This window comes from Scardinius erythrophthalmus, assembly GCF_964197995.2.
Source record: "Scardinius erythrophthalmus genome assembly, chromosome: 13".
NCBI lineage: Eukaryota > Metazoa > Chordata > Actinopteri > Cypriniformes > Leuciscidae > Scardinius > Scardinius erythrophthalmus.
Window position 1 is genome coordinate 23,595,056 of NC_138233.1, and position 17,440 is coordinate 23,612,495.

The window sequence follows — 17,440 nt, forward strand, 5'->3', positions numbered from 1 at the left end:
TACATACCTGTGGTAAAGATCCAGACTTTATCCCCTGGCATCACATAGTCCCAGAATAAATGTATGTTTAGGAGGTTTTAACTGAAAGCAGCTTGCACTGACCTTTTTTTAAATATATGTCAGTACATTGTTTTGTCTCGATACACACCAGTAAGGTTTTTTTTTTTTTTTTTTTGGGACATATATCATAGTTATTTAAATGTCTCAAATAAACTAAGGTCTAATCCTTGCTTAATTTAAGCCCCATCTGACACCAATATGACCCTGAAGTATATTGAATTAGAATACTTTTGAACTTTAGCAGATACTTTTATCTGAAACAATTTGCAGGGCATTTATGCATACACATACCTTTATGTACGTTTCCTGGGAATCAGAACCTTAACAATATTGCAAAAGATCAGGAAACATTTTATGGAACTATAATAAAAAAAAAAAATAATAAAAGGCTACATTTTTACCAATCTCCTATGAATGCCCAAAACAAAGAAATCCTCAGGCTGACTAAAACTTAAGTTTAAATAAATTGCTCACATGACTGAAATTAAATTTAAAAAGGGTGCAGGATGTGGGATGAGTTAAAACTTTGCCACATGAAAACCTAAAGAAAAGAAAAAATGAACAGGGAAAAAAGTGAAATACCAAAGTTGAAAAAAATATCCTCAAACTTCCTCAGGATTTGCAGTTGGGTCCATTTAGGGGCGTTAATGGGATCCGTGACATGAGGCTCCCTCTGGTGGATTTTAGCCTGATTAATTTTTCCAAATGCCAAAGTTAAAACAGGCAAACATTCTCTTAATTAAATGGCTGAGACGCCATTTTGTTTCCAGAGTTTCAATGATTTCCAGATTCGAAGAGAGCATCATAATTTGTATGCTTTCTCAATTTCAGATTCCAAAAGAGCATCAGGCACTGTGAAAAAATACTTTCCGGGAACATTAAAACCAGCACTAATAAAAAGCAAGTTTTATACTTTTTTTTTTTTTTTTAAAGAGACAAACACTCAGGAGTAACAGTCAAAACAGAAAAGACAAAAGAAAATAAAGTGGGATTGTGAAAAAAAGTTTTATTTCTCAACTTAAGTCTTCCTTCCACCACAGCTCAAAGCCTTGTACATGGGGTTCTCAAACAAATGTCATGTCCATTGATACTGATGTTGATAAATACAGGGCACAAGATGTTCTCACTTGAAAATCTTGCCCTGGTTGAAAGCTTTGCCTACATGTTTGAATTCACCCTCCCATGCAAAGTATTCCTTCACCATGGTCTTGCACTCTTCGCTGTCCACATCCAACTTGCGCCAAGTGTATGACTCGTAGTCAATCTGCCAATCATCACTCAGCTGAGGGGAGATGAGAAAAAACATTGAATCAAATTTTTAAAGTAAAAACATAAAAATAATAAGTGCTCAACATTCACATTTTAATAATAATAATGAATGTCATTGAAGTGATTTAACTCCGCACTGATTATACTGAGTCAACTGAAACGGTCACAAATCTTAGGGCAGATTGTGAACTTCTCTCCATTTATTTTTGCTATTTGCTGAGAACTACAAAGAAAACAGATTTGTACAGTCAACTTGTATCAATACTTGTCAACTAACCGTAACAATATATACAGCTCACTGGTTTTGAAAACATTTGCTTTTTATAATACTACCATTTGTATCTACTTAACTGCATAAACACTGAATAAAGCACATCTAATAATGACAAAAACATCGAGTCAATTAAGCCTGGTTTATTCTGTCTCACATGTAAACCCTTGATGTTAATTTGCTGAGCCATTTTTAGTCTTAGTCCTCTGTCATATGTTCTTTCTAGTTATATGTTGTCAACCTTGTCCTGTTACAGTTTAGGGGCTTTTTACACAACACCGTTTTCCACTTAAAACAAAAAAATGTTTATGCCTTTTGGCCTGTATGTGGAAAACTCAAAGGAAAAACTTCAAACCAACAATAAGGCAACAACATGCAAGTGCTGACTAGTCCCAGTTAGTCTAGCGCAGTACTTTTTAATATATATAAATATAGATATAGAATACTAAGTGTTAGTATTAATGGGGCATGTGTGCCGAAAGAGAGGAGTCTTCAGCCATTTCTTAAAGATGGCCAAAGACTAAGCAGCACTGGTCGAGTTAGGCAGGTCACTCCACCAGCAGGGAACAATCCAGGTGAAGGTCCATGAAAGTGATTTTGTGCCTCTTTGAGATGGCACCATAAGCTGCCGTTCACTTGCAGAATGCAAGCTTCTGGATGGCACAGGTCTGGAGTAGAGATGCACCGATTACAATTTTCTGGGCCGATTCCGATTTCCGATTTTTCATTAAGTTTGACCTGCCGATACCGATTTTAGCCGATTCCGATTTCATTTTTTCTAACCACTTTACAGCACACACAAATATTTATTTTATATCTTTTCTGTAATAGAACATTTTACAATTTGCATAGTACATGTTTTTTTTTAACAGATAAACGCTATAAAATAGAACTATATAAATTACTCCAGGTGTGGGTAATTCAAACATCTAAAGTGCAGTGTTATGGAAGAACCATTTCCTTTTCACATTCAATATCCAATAATTTTTTATATATGTATTTAGCAAACTAAACGTCTGTATGAAAACAGGGAATGGCAATAAAATAATATATAAATAAAAAATAAATAGCCTTGCAGCATAAAGATATTTCTCAAAGCACTCACACACAGGCCTATTGCAATCACTTGTACAAACTGAATAATAAAACAAGTTTAAATGGGTACATTTTCTATAAATATTAGTCTTCGTTTTCTTTTCTGACATAGCCTATTCCAGTTCTTGTTAAAACACGCAAATTCTGTGCATTTTGGGCGCTTTTTTGTGAAACCCTATTTAGGCTATTTTATCAATCAAAAGTGTGCTTTCCCTTTAATTGAGCGTGAGCAGTGCAGCAAATAGACTTGGCGCCGAAACGCGCGCTTCACTGCTCGCGACGCTCCTGTTTGACGCTCACGCGCTGCTCCCGCTCCCGTTGTGAAAGCACTCATCGATTAACATGCACGCTGAAAAAAAAAATACGCACTTGCGGTCTGAACAGACGTAATTCACGAGGTTTCCTACATGTGTGTTCCGTGTGCACGTGTGATTCTGATGTTGCGTTATGTTAATCATGCGGCGCCCGAGTGCATTTGACCGGCATAAAATCGGCATTTGTCAGACTGACCGGCCGGTCGCCGGTCACGGCCGATCACGTGAAAATCGGCCAATTCCGGTCACCAGCCGATCAATCGGTGCATCCCTAGTCTGGAGTAATGCGTTTAAGGTATGGGGGTGCAGAGCCAGTGGTTTTAGCATTATAGTTTTAGTCAATGAAAACATTTTCATCATACTTACAAATCACAATAATTATAATTATAATTAAATTACACAATTACAAATCATAATAATTATAATCATTTAAGAAATTTCTCACAATGATTGTTATTTAAGAAATGTATTTTTACATTTCAGAATTATTGCACTTTCACCAATAAGCACAAATTAAAATCAGCCATGCGTAAGATTCAACATTCTATTACCTCATCGAGGCCTGGTTTCACAGACAGGGCTTAGATTAAGCCAGAATTCCGCCTTAGGTCAATTAGGGAATTTAAGTAACTTTTATAAACATTACTGGTGTGCATCTTGAGACAAAATGACACTGGCATATTTTAAGATATGTCAGTGCAAGATGCTTTCAGTTAAAACAGCTCAAACATGTAGGCTAGCTTCTACCATGTTACAGATGAATTAATGCCAACCATACAATTTGATTGGAATCAGCACCAACAAAACATACAGGAAGTGTTTTCCACATCAGAGAAGATATGCTTCTTTGATGTGCTGGTTTTCATTACCAACATTACCAACTTTCAATACATGTGAAATGTTCAAGACTTCTGACATTCAGGTTGTTTACTCCAGCAACACTGCTGCTTTAAGATTGATCACTACAGCTGTGCTGGGACGGAAAGATTGTTTGGTTATTGGTCACAATTGGCCAAAACTCAACGAAGCTAATGTTCCTTTTATTCAATGCTTTCTGCAAACATGACGCAAGGCGCAGAGTTAAACTTTCACAATGTGCCTTCAATTGTGCCTAATCTGGCTGGCAGTTTTTAAAAACCTGATCTAATCAATGTGGATTGCAATGTTCATAAAACTGACACATTAAATGTACTGCACATGACATGGGGAAAGACTAGTTTGGTGTTGCTTAAACTACAAAACAAAAAGACGGATTCACAAATTTCTCTGAACTTAAAGGTGATTTGCTCCAGAAATATTTTTTTTTGCTGGTTGAAAGTCATTAAGTTAAGTGGGCTAAATGTATATGTATATACAATGAAAGGTGTATGACAATAAAATGTTTACCCAATCATTGCATTGTCCAACCTGCCTTAATGTACACATTTCCATACCTCCGCGCACCCTGCTCACATCACACGTCATCAGTGCGTTTCATGCTACGAGTTAGACAGACGTCAGCCACGCATTTTACAGCTCCTCCTGAACCAAAACAATGAGCTTATGCTGCGTTTACGCCATAACTACTGTAATTTGGAAGAGATGGAAATTTGTATACTCGGAGCAGTGTGTGATTTGAATTTATGCCTTTCAATGGCAACACCAATGCCAAAATGAATCTGAAGCAGTCAGGTGGTACAGGTCAGAGCTCTTCCTAAAGTTGTTTATATTCATTACTTATTGTAATGTTATGTGCTTATGAGGTAATTTAACAGTCTCTCGAGAACCTTTTGTTTGCTCCCAGCTGTAAGCATGTGGAGTTTATTTTAAAATATGATACAGTTAACCAACCTCACACAATGAGTTCTGTTTCCCTTCATACAACAAAAAGCCCTTTAAAAGGTACATACAATATGCAGATTTAAATACATCAAAGCTGATTGAACACTGATGAGTATTGCTTCAGAATAAATTTAACACCACAATTTTTTTTTACTTGGACAAGTGAATGACAGATTTCCACATGAAAAGGCTTAATGTAGAGCCCTGCTTTCGATTTCCTGCCTGACATGATGTAATTACCACAAGGACCCACCGTTAAAGATCTGTCCCTTATGGACTGCGTTACTTTGCCACTTCCTGTGGACTTTTTTACTCGACTAACCGGCTAATAAAATTTTGGTTGACCAACGTTTAGTTGACTATTAGGAGGCAGCCCTACATTTTTGATACGGTGTTTATCCTGGAATCAAACTATAAACATAGACACTAAACAGGGTTCTGAGTACATATAAATCACTTACAGTAAATGCCAGGTCCTGGCCTCTGAAGACCCAGATACCAGAGATGCAACTGTCGTTGTTTGCACCGAAGAGGATGACACTGGCAAATGCATTCTTACGTAGTTTGTCAAGTCGTTGGAACATTCCTGAGGAGACGAGCAAGAGAGCACATGTACATATTTTTTTTTAAACCATGCAATGCTAAACTCTTGCGCAAGTAGTACATGCTGAATTGAAAGGAACAAACCAACACAAAGTTATAGCATTCCAGGCACTCTTTAACGAGACAAGGCAAAGTGACCTGACTGTACCTGTGATAAGATTACAGCTCATGAAGGCCATGGTCAGCTCTTCAGGGAAGCGGTACTCAGCGTACCAGATTGAGAAGCCCTCGCGATCAAAGTGATCCCAGAAGTAAGGCAATGCCACAGTCAGGGTGTCCTCGTTGGAGTATTTCCTCTTGAACTCATCCATGACAAAAGAGCTAGTGCAAGAGGACAAAGGCAGACTGATGAGAGAGCGAACAGACTTTCAAGCAGTATCTATCTCTAAAGTGAAGGTGTATCAAGTACGTTTTTGGAAGGTGAGCAAATGGGTCCTTTGTTTTTGGCTCAGAAGCCAGTGCAGCCTCACATTCGTCCATCTCCTCCTCAGCAGGGGCTGCTTTCTTTTCCTCCTTTTTCTTCTCTTTTTTCTCCTGCTGCGGTTGTTGCTGGGGCTGCTTGCCTCCTTCCTTGCCACCTTTCTCCTTCTTGATAGGAGTCTCCTTTTTCGGCTGCATCTCAGCAAACTTTTTAGCTAGAAGAATTACAATAAATAAAAGCACATATATTAGCACTCAATATCAGAAAAAAAAAAATTTGTAAAGCCAAAAACTGCTGCACTTCAAGTTTTTACAAAGGAGAGGACTCTGAAGATTAATTAAATTAAAATAAAACGATAAACACCCACAAACACAGTTGTGTGTGATGTGTCAGTTCAGAATGCATTACAAATTGTAGTGCTTCATATTAATTTTGCCTAGGGTTGTACTGGCTTCAAAATCACAGCTTCATTGCCAAAATGCGAGAAAAACCCTACAAAAAAATGGCGGATTTCCATGGTCATTTCCTTTTATCCAGTCTAAAGAACTCCATTTCCGCATGTTCAACAAAAGCACTGCCCAGTTACAGAATTGTGAAACAAATACTTCAAAAAGAACTATTTATTTATACATAAATGTGCTTGTGTGTACATAATGTATCACAAACCATGTAACATTTTAAAGCTGTCACAGTCATGACAATTATTTTCCTGCACCATATTTCCACTGACCAGCAGGTGTCCCTGCGTGCATTCGAAACCTTGAGAAATGAAACACTAACACATCTGGCTGGAAAGCTTCAAAGCTTTATGAAGTATCATCTCACCACCACTAAATATAAATATATCTATATCTACAGTGACAAACCATATTGTATATTTAAATGTTCATGCTAAAAGCAACGCACAAAAAAAAAAACTGTATATATACATACACATATATATACACACTATAACAGTATACACTCGTGTATTTTTTATATACAGTTTTTTTTACGTGTTGCTTTTAGCATGAACATTTAAATATACAATATGGTATGCCACTATTTTGCTCAAGCCTGCTCTACACTGACTTAGAGCATCTGCCTCCATAATGGTAGTATGGCCTATACACCATGGATTTAAGAAACATCTTTGATTGTGCTTGAGGACAATATGCTGATAAGCATGAAATCCGATGTTCTGCACTTAAATTCAAGTTCAAGCAGAAGAGCAAAAACTACACAGCAAGGTGGTTTGAGAAACTTACCATCAAATTGAGCCATTTTCTCACAGAGCTTAACCTCCCCCAAAACAGTCTTAAACTGTGGTTGGTTGACACAGGTCACAAACCAGCGAGTGACATTGGGGTAGGGCTGACGGAAAGCAGGCTCAAGAACCTAGAAAGGTGAAAGAAATTGCACAAAACATTCAAATGCCAATTTAAAACCAAAATATTAAAAATCACTGTAAAGCTGCTTTGAAACAATCTGTATTGTATTGTATTGCGTGACGTGCGAAAAAACATCTCAATCTGGTGTGCAGAAATAATTTTTGGATGAACTAACCATTTACAGTTTAGGGAATAGTCATTTCGACATGCTTTCTTGCGATTAGAATGCTTTGTGATTTATTGCATTGATCATCTTAAGCGCATGCGCACTTCCGGAATGGCACTACTCAAAGTGAAAGTGCACACGTCATTTAAATTACCATAGCACATTTAGTTTTAGTAGCAAGATTATTCTAAGCGTTTTAGATGGTTTCTTTTTGTATGTATAGTCCATTAATAGTGGGAGAGGTGGACGAGACAGTGAGCACTGGGAGTCTGTGCCTGAGCGGCTTATCTGTGTAAGAGATCCAACGAATGCCTACATTGAAAGTACGAGTACTGCGTGAGGGAAAAAAAAGTTAATGTTTATGGAGATTGTGACATTAATTCATTAAACAATTAAGATGTTGAATATAATGAATAATAATGCAATGGGGGAATATTTTGTGGGTATAAAAAGATATGGCTTAAAATATCACGATATGTATCGTATCGTGAGTTCAGTATCCCAATTTGCATCAAATCGTGACGAGTGTATCGTTTAGAGCCCGACCGATATATCGGCAGGCCGATATTATCGGCCGATATTAGGCATTTTCAAAACTATCGGTATCGGCATTTATAACGGCCGATAAATTAATATTTCAAAAATAAAATAAAAACGGACGAAACACCCTTCAACCATGTTATGAGTGTTGCCGTTGTATAGTTTGTCCACCAGAGGGCACTCTACACCGTCCCTGTTGGCAACACTCGTGTATAACGCGCCACACATTCAGCAACCTGTTGATCCAGCCAGAGTCGGGCAGAGAGAACCGCGAGTGAGATCATCGGTGAATTGTGTTCATGGTGAGTTGGTAACGACTCGAGACATACATTGCTTGAATAACAATTAAAAGAACATCCCTATCAGTTTTCTTAACTCAAATAAGGATGACAAAATTCGTGACTCATGTCCAGTTTTGCTGCGGTTAAATAAGCCGAGAGTGAAGCGGAACAACGCGACGTAGGCTATATTCACATAAAATGTTAACACTGCAGTTCACAAAAGTTCATAATGTGCATGTGCTTTAATGCTTTGTCGGTTAAACATTTAATTTTAAATGCTGATGCGCTGTTCTAACGTGTGCGTTTCTCAGCGCGTACATGTGAAGCTCACATGCACTAAAAGCCTTTCTAGTACCAGCGCCTGGATACTGGACTAAGTTATCAGTAGCAATTGTAAACACATTGCCGCTTGTCCTTAAAGGGATAGTTCACCCAATAATAAAAATGATCTCATTATTTACAGGCACTCTAATGTTGTTCCAACTGTATTAATAATTCTAATATTTTTCTAATATTAATAGTTTGAAGAATGTGGGTAACCAAACAGTAGCTGGTCCCCATTGACTTCCAAAGGAGAAAAATATACTATGGAAGTCACTGGGGTACATCAACTGTTTGGTTACCCACATTCATCCAAATAACTTATTTTCAGCAGAAGAAAAAAACAACTTGAGAGAGTAAATGACAATTTGAATTTGTTGTCAATTTGAATGTGAAATTGTTGTTTTTGTTCAAAGGACTAAACGTTTAGTCTTAAAACAAAATCTTAAGTTTGTATTTTTATACATTTTATTTATCAGAACTTTAATATATTTTGATGTTCCTCTGTTCTGTTGTGACAATACAAGAAACAAGTTTCTTTTTAAAATGCATTATCATATTATTTTATTTAAAACTCATAAATAACTACAAATAACTAATGTTAGGGAAATTTGTTAGTTTTGTTGCGCGTTTCTGAAAAAAAAAATATATATATATATCGTCCGATATATCGGAATATCGGATTTTACATATCACATATCTAACTTAATTCTGCATTTTCAGCTTCAGAATCATGAATTTTCAGAGCAAAATTGCCCTGTGCATTGGGGACAAGGACCAAGTCCAAGCCTATTCAAGCACACCCCGTAATAAATGTTAAACCAATTTGAAATGATTCGAGCTTTGTGACATGGTGCATTATCCTGCTGGAAGTAGCCATCAGAGGATGGGTACATGGTGGTCATAAAGGGATGGACATGGTTAGAAACAATGCTCAGGTAGGCCGTGGCATTTAAACGATGCCCAATTGGCACTAAGGGGCCTAAAGTGTGCCAAGAAAACATCCCCCACACCATTACACCACCACCACCACCACCCTGCACAGTGGTAACAAGGCATGATGGATCCATGTTCTCATTCTGTTTACGCCAAACTCTACCATCTGAATGTCTCAACAGAAATCGAGACTCATCAGACCAGGCAACATTTTTCCAGTCTTCAACTGTCCAATTTTGGTGAGCTTGTGCAAATTGTAGCCTCTTTTTCCTATTTGTAGTGGAGATGAGTGGTACCCGGTGGGGTCTTCTGCTGTTGTAGCCCATCCGCCTCAAGGTTGTGCGTGTTGTGGCTTCACAAATGCTTTGCTGCATACTTCGGTTGTAACGAGTGGATATTTCAGTCAAAGTTGCTCTTCTATCAGCTTGAATCAGTCGGCCCATTCTCCTCTGACCTCTAGCATCAACAAGGCATTTTCGCCCACAGGACTGCCGCATACTGGATGTTTTTCCCTTTTCACACCATTCTTTGTAAACCCTAGAAATGGTTGTGCGTGAAAATCCCAGTAACTGAGCAGATTGTGAAATACTCAGACAGGCCCGTCTGGCACCAACAACCATGCCACGCTCAAAATTGCTTAAATCACTTTTTTTTTCCCATTCTGACATTCAGTTTGGAGTTCAGGAGATTGTCTTGACCAGGACCACACCCCTAAATGCATTGAATCAATTGCCATGTGATTGGTTGATTAGATAATTGCATTAATGGGAAATAGAACAGGTGTTCCTTATAATCCTTTAGGTGAGTATGTTTAGTATCGAGATTCTATCATATCATATCGTGACGTGTATAGACCACTAAAATAGACCAATAACCAATTGTCCATTTAAATCTTAAATCATCAACGATCAATCCTAAACAGGCAGAAATTCTTATTAATTATATTTCCAATATTGACACTTAGGCACTGATAACAGATGAACCAATATGGACCCAATTTATTGTGCATCCCTAATAAAAAAAAAGACCTGATTACAGCTGAGATTTTCATGACACCCTGTAGACTCACCTGTTTGTAGAGCCAGAGCAGAGAGCAGACAACAGTGATGTCAGCCAGACTGACTCTCTCCCCAACCAGGAAAGTGCGAGTGTTTAAGTGCTGATTCAGGACGGCAAGGACTCGTTTCACCTCTTCCTTAGCCTGTTCTGTGGCCTATATACACAAGACGAAGGACAGTCTTACAAAACATTCAATGCACTTCCTGAACGATAAATGCATTACATCAACGGATATACAAAGCTCACCTGTTTGTTGAACTGCATGATACCCAAGGTGGGGAACACCCAGGCACTAGCTGGAGGGATGATCTCAGAATCAGCTAAACTGACCCACTGCAGCACCTGGGCACTGGCCTGGGGAGTGCTGCCACGAAGGGCATCACTGCTCACTGTCGGGACACACATCAGCATTGATGGCGTGCAATAAAACACCATAATGGGCTCACTTACAATTGGCCACTTCATGCATGAAGACCTGGGGTCTCATTTATAAAGACGTGCATATGATAATACTAAATTTAAAAATACAACGATTTCCAAAACACCGCTATGACCACTTTTGAAAAGTCTGTATGCACACACACAAAAAAAAGATTGATGAGTTCAGGCACTCAGCAAGGAAATCCAAGCACACTCTCCAAAAAATTTATGTGGGATACGCATGGGCTGGTTTCTGTACAAGGCATATAAATTTTTTTCAGGATATCATTAATTTCAGTGATATAGCAGTTAAATTGACACTAATTTGCAGATACAATTATATTAAAGCATATTATGATTGTCTATTTATCTTTACATTTTCAAAAATGACGAATTAATTGAATTACCATGGAGAAAAGTTTTTCTTCAGTTGGTGTGCGCGTAACAACATTTTCACATCAGTTTCTGCCTTTATAAATCCTAATTTGTTCTTCACATTTGAAGTAAGAAAAAATCCACTGAACTTATGTTAAAAACAAATGAGGCCTCAGGTTTAAAAGCCCCCTGAAATGCTTTCAAATTGGATTACAATCCCATCGCTCAATCCCCTTTAGGATGTGGTTTGAGATGCATTCCAGATGCACCTGGACAAGTGTAAGTGCATTTGGTTGATGAAGTCACATTTGTAAAATACACTCAAACTCAATTCTCCCAAAATTGTAAAAAAAAAATAAAGGTGTGAGAACATGTTATGTCAGCTCCTGGCTGCCAGATACCACAGCAGCACGCATCTCCACAGATATGGCCTGCCACAAATCAGCATCTCTCTTCAGCAAGCCACAAAATGGCCACGAATGAAACTCAATATTCAGCATCCTGACACTCAACTCGGTCATCTTCAATAAATGTGGTGAACACAAAATTCTCTCACTAGAGCTCATGCCGCTCTCTCCCATTGAAGCCATGCTCTTGAAATCAGATGATAAATAAAATGCATTTGGGCAAATGTAAACGGAAATTTTGTATCAAACTGGATAACTTATCCAATAAAATGAAGTGGCCAAGCGTAAATAGGCACTATAAAGTTTACTTACAGTAGTGAGCAATGGCATTGCTCTCAAACAGACAGAAGCCATCATCACCCTGGTAAGCAGGAACCTAAAATGGATCGGAACCACATCAATGAATTAATTCAACATCAAGAACATAAGCAAAAAAAAAAAAAAAAGAACGAACACTGACCTTGCCCAAGGGAAAATTGCTAAGGAAAGCAGGGGATCGGTTCGTCTGCCCAAAGGTGAAGGCAGGGGGGGCGTTTGAAATCTTCAGACGAGCCCCACTGTACTGGGCAGCGATCTGAGCCTTAAAGGCCCTCCAGTTCTCTGGGTATGTGTAGAGAGTCTGCAGAAACAAGGTTTGAGATCAGATTGCTGAAACTAATGTAGCTTGTTCGGCCTCTGTCATCTAATAACAGAAAATGCCAACACAAGCTGCCCCCTCATTACACAGCACTTTCCACAAGCTGACGCAGCTGACAGTGAATTCCCTGCAATAAAATTACTTAACAGATTGTATACAATGTTTGCATAGTCAAATATGGGGTTACTAGTGGCAGAACTAACTAACTGGATGGTGTTGCAGTGCCATTTATTTGTAAAACATATTGTTAATCATTAAAACCTCTTAGATTGAGATTTTAACGAGTCTGAACGTGTTTGACACTACCACCAGATTTCAGAATCGGACGTGTAACGTTAAATAGTTAAACCGGAAAACGTTTTACTTTGTCTTAACAACACAATGAATGCATAACTGACTACGCTTTCTATCAGCTCACACTGATAATTTAGGTTTTTAACCTTTACGAAATGTAAGTAAAACTACAAACATGACATTCTGCTTTTCACAAGCAGATTAAAGCGGAGAATGAGGGGCAATGGAAGAGAAGGCAAGGGAAACGTGGCACAAAGAACGCAGCGCTGTACTTCTGCCCGTCATCACACTAACCACCTTATAAAGGGGTGTGGGGAGTATTTACAACTTAAATAATCATCGTAACAGCTTCATAAGAGACTACAAAATAACACGGTATGAAAACAATGTACAAAGATATAAGGATTAGAGTGATTGGGGTATGATTGTGGAGAGAGATGTGCTGTAATAAGGCATGTAAGGGTTTCCTCCCATCTTACTCACCCCTGCCGCCATCTTCAGGATGAGAGAAAGGAGGAACGAGCTGCGCGGTGCTGACGTATAGGCTCGTCCTGGCGCAGCAATAATACGTCATAAAGGCGTGAAAGTGAGAGTTGGACGACGTGTTTTACCTTTATAAAATGTGATTTAAACTTTTCGCTGAACGATTTATTTATTTATTTATTTATTTTTGACAGCAGCCATGTTTTTAACTTATTTTCTTTGTTTTTCATTGCAAATTCTTCATTCATAAGAACAAGAGTTTGTTCTCAACACTTTGCCTAGATTTGATGTGTTTCTCACACTGTAAAATCTCTTAAACTCATAAATAATAGTGAGAATAACACATTTCTTAAGAACTATGATCTTATCTTTCTTACAGTTTGAGGTTTTATCTCTTTCCTGTATTCCCTTTCCATTTTTGTTCTTTGTATTTCAAACGCAGTGGCTTCTTCTTTGCAATAAAAAGGGGAGATTATATTTAAATGTTTTATTTTCTAAACCCAATCTACAGATTTCCTTTCAAATCAAAATGTAAAAAAAACAAAAAAAAAAAAACTTACTGATCTCTGTAAAATATTTAAAGGACTTAAATCCACTTGCTCTATTTATGTTGAAGATGAACCAGTTTCTGTGAATGGAATGGACCCTGTTGTGAGATTTAATTTTAATGCTGTGCAACATTAAATATAATCAATGTTATCATTTTGGGGGGAATGTTGCAATTTTGTTTATCACTAAACATGTTGAGAATTTATGGAAAAAATATATTAAAAGGTCAAACACTTAAAAGTTATTAATAGTTTCAGAAAGCTGTGAGGTTTTGTGTGACTGGCGTGATAAGAGGTTTCAATTGTAAATATTTTCCTGTCAAAATTGTTGCGATGATATATTGTTATAAGAGTGGGGTGGAATCCAAACATTAACAAAACTCAGCAACGTACTGTGTAATATGTATTAAGTAAAGTACATATCTTAGCTTAATATAAAAGAATATCAGAATAGACAACAAAAAAGACAAGATGGAGACATGTTAAAAAAATTTATGAGTGCTGTATTACAAAAGAGAAATATATTCAACAAAAGGCTGACTGGCATTTACAAAAATAATTCTAAAAATGACCTTATATAATAATGAGACAGAATAACTTCTAAAAGCAATGTGATGAATTGATTCCTTCCAAAATGTGCTTACAGGATCTTTCAACAGCCGAAGAGCTCAAAAAAAAAAAATTTATATATATATGAAGAGTTCAGATGCAAAAGCCTCTAAGTGCCATCTGAAATTTTCTTCTAGAATGATTTTTATCAAGCTCGTATATTTAAGTTCAATAATTTCACTTAAATGACAATGCAAATGACCTATTAATTGTCATTTAAGTGAAATTACTGACCTTAAATATACAAGCTTTATAAAAATGATCATTCTAGAAGAAAATTTCAGATGGCACTCTGAACTCTTCACATATACATATATATATATATATATATATATATATATATATACACACACACACACACTCTCTTTTCTCTGCTGCCTCGCTATAAATGAAACAGTGAAAGTTCAATCATGTAGAGCCACTGCAACATTTTGTTCCCATTCGACTATGTTTCACAAAACAAACTGTTGCCATAGGAAAACTATAGATATACCAACATGGGGATCAAAGGAAGCCATAAAAAAAAAACAGAAGATGAATTGGGAAATAATTACAGTATATACAAACTACGTAGCATCCTCACACCATCAAGTTTAATATTTCCCATATTCTTGACAGAAGAATCAGCTCACAAGACCTAGAAGTATAAAAGTGAAACTTTAGGACAATGGTTGGATAGCACAACACAGCTTAGAAATAAAGAAGAATTAAATAATGATAAATTGAGAGAATCAGTTTTGATATCACATTTTAATAATTACAAGAATAGTATAAAATCAACATAAGAGTTATAGCACAGTTAACTGCAAGCCTCTGACAGTAAAAAAAAGAGCTGCGACAGAATACGTTTATCATAGGAAATACATACCCAGGTAGTCATCCATAAGAGATCCAATGGCAAACTAATAAAAAAGGAACAAAAATAATTGAATGATCAAAAGCAGAATAAAATATTTGTATCCAAATAGAATATTATTCAGCATATTCAAGAGAAAGTGCCAGGGATTTACAATATCATTCTTATCCACTCGAGTTCCCACAATCTTCAGTCGAATTTCATCATCTTGTTGGATCACAATGTCCTGTTAAAGAAAACAAACTGAAGTGTTCTATATTTGTACAAAAAAAATCCTTTCGACAAACATTTCTTAACGCTGATTTATTGACTCTTACCTCATCGACTGTCTTATAGCATGGAGGATTTGAGTTTGGGTCGAACTCCATCTCAGAGGGAATAGACTGGACACAGAAATATCACAGATATAAGACAACTACGAAAGACACTGAATATCAACACAATCTCATATATATATATATATATATATATATATATATATATATATGAAGAGTTCAGATGCAAAAGCCTCTAAATGCCATCTGAAATTTTCTTCTAGAATGATCATTTTTATCAAGCTCGAATATATAAGTTCAATAATTTCACTTAAATGGCCATTAATAGGTAATTTCCATTACCATTTAAGTGAAATTATTGAACTTAAATATACAAGCTTGATAAAAATGAACATTCTAGGAGGAAATTTCAGATGGCATTTAGAGGTTTTTGCATCTGAACTCTTCATATATATATATATATATATATATATATATATATATATATATATATATATATATATATATATATATATACATATATATATGAGATTGTGTTGTATACAATCTCATATATATATTGTGTTATATACACATATATAAATTTTACTCTCCATGGAAAACCTACATGACGAGAAATGAAGCAAGACATGGGGCCAATTTCTGTAAAGAGTCCGACCTGGAGAAAGAAAGAAAAAAAATACTGTATTGAAGATTAAAAAAAAAATCAAAAGCAGAGACAATGCGTTTTACTAACACAGTATGATTACTGTGCATGTACGTTATTTATACAAGAGCTCTTAAATGAGATCTGTCTCCACATTGAGTCACACTAGAGTAGGATACATGAACTAATGAACATCCAGAATGAGTGTCCAGCACTAGAAGACGATACAAATGGTCTCGTACTTTGTTAACCTGAGTGACAACAGCATCCACAACTTCTCCCTTGAAGGGACGGAATACGATGGCTTTGTATTTGACGGGATACAGCACAAAACCTCTGCCAGGCTGTATTACGCCTGCTCCAATATTATCGATTGTGGTTACTGCAATAACAAAGCCATACCTGTGAAACAAAAGAGATACATTAGAGCCTCATATTTCAAAATATTCATTACTTGAAGAAAGTCAGATCTCAAACCCTTCTGTTGGACTTACTTTCCTGTACATGTTCCCTCCACCTCAGTGAACAGTTTCTGCTTGACTGTGTTCAAAAGGTTGGGTCCAAAGTATCTTGGATGGAGGAGAATCTCATGCTCCAAAGAGATCTATTGTGATGGTTTTTAAGAAAACAGATATACATATAGAATCGGTTTATATAACACACTGGATTAACAAAAACATAATTGACTGATTTCGACTTTTAATCAAATACGGCAAGTAAATATATCAACACAATATTCATTTAAAAATGACGATATCTGTCGAGCTGTCTGCATTTCATCCACCAACACTTTCAAAACCCAGCGAGTGTGCAAGTAACGTTAGCCGAGACAAAACACGAGCCGACATTATTAAACTCTTAATGCTGGGGTTCGTTATACACTCAAAAATAAAACAATTACGGACTTACGTGATAAAACATCTCTTAACTGGTTTTTATCTCACAAATGTCTTAGTTTTAAATCTAAAATGCCGCGAGTATTGATCTCTGCGTGTCTGGGCGCCGTCCCTCAAAAAGAATCGAGCCACAAAAGCGTTTCCGGGTGACCATGACTTCAAATTAAGAGTCACATGAAGGCTTTTATATAAAATAAATTAATAAATTAATTAATAATAAAAAAAAAAAGAAAAGAAAAGAAAAGAAAAAAGTTTTCCTTCATAAATTGTTTAACCTCTGGTTAAAAATGCATTGTAAAAAACTCTGATGTAGCCTATGTGGTTTTATGTTTACTAGCAATAAACATCATTAAAGTAGCCTAGGTTTATTTAAATGCATTTCTGTCATGCTGTATAAAGGGTCCAAATTATGTTACCTACTGGTTGTGCTTTAATGAATATTTCATTCCACAATTCCATACATTTTA

The 17,440-nt window shown here is 36.6% G+C and overlaps 2 protein-coding genes across 4 annotated transcripts; both read right to left on the reverse strand.

Moving 5' to 3' along the window:
- Window positions 1-1,046: 1,046 nt before the first annotated feature.
- eef1g (eukaryotic translation elongation factor 1 gamma) lies at window positions 1,047-13,262 on the reverse strand. Its single transcript, XM_081383593.1, has 10 exons — window positions 13,144-13,262; window positions 12,190-12,348; window positions 12,042-12,105; window positions 10,774-10,916; window positions 10,538-10,681; window positions 7,102-7,231; window positions 5,843-6,068; window positions 5,582-5,754; window positions 5,292-5,416; window positions 1,047-1,342 (listed from the first exon to the last, which is right to left on the reverse strand). Exons 1-10 carry the CDS (start codon window positions 13,153-13,155, stop codon window positions 1,184-1,186), a joined length of 1,335 nt encoding a protein of 444 aa, XP_081239719.1. The 5' UTR covers window positions 13,156-13,262; the 3' UTR covers window positions 1,047-1,183.
- A 906-nt stretch (window positions 13,263-14,168) lies between these two features.
- polr2g (RNA polymerase II subunit G) lies at window positions 14,169-17,131 on the reverse strand. 3 transcript variants are annotated; one of them, XR_014031328.1, is made up of 9 exons: window positions 16,987-17,127; window positions 16,572-16,681; window positions 16,320-16,479; window positions 16,039-16,089; window positions 15,474-15,539; window positions 15,311-15,382; window positions 15,169-15,202; window positions 14,662-14,937; window positions 14,169-14,430 (listed from the first exon to the last, which is right to left on the reverse strand). XR_014031328.1 is itself a non-coding variant. In XM_081382350.1 (8 exons), exons 1-8 carry the CDS (start codon window positions 16,996-16,998, stop codon window positions 14,924-14,926), a joined length of 519 nt encoding a protein of 172 aa, XP_081238476.1. In that variant the 5' UTR covers window positions 16,999-17,131; the 3' UTR covers window positions 14,169-14,923. The 3 variants fall into 3 exon arrangements, 1 of the variants encoding a protein (XP_081238476.1); XR_014031329.1 differs by having other exon boundaries at window positions 14,169-14,420; window positions 14,723-14,937; window positions 16,987-17,105; XM_081382350.1 differs by having other exon boundaries at window positions 14,169-14,937; window positions 16,987-17,131.
- Between the last annotated feature and the right edge of the window lie 309 nt (window positions 17,132-17,440).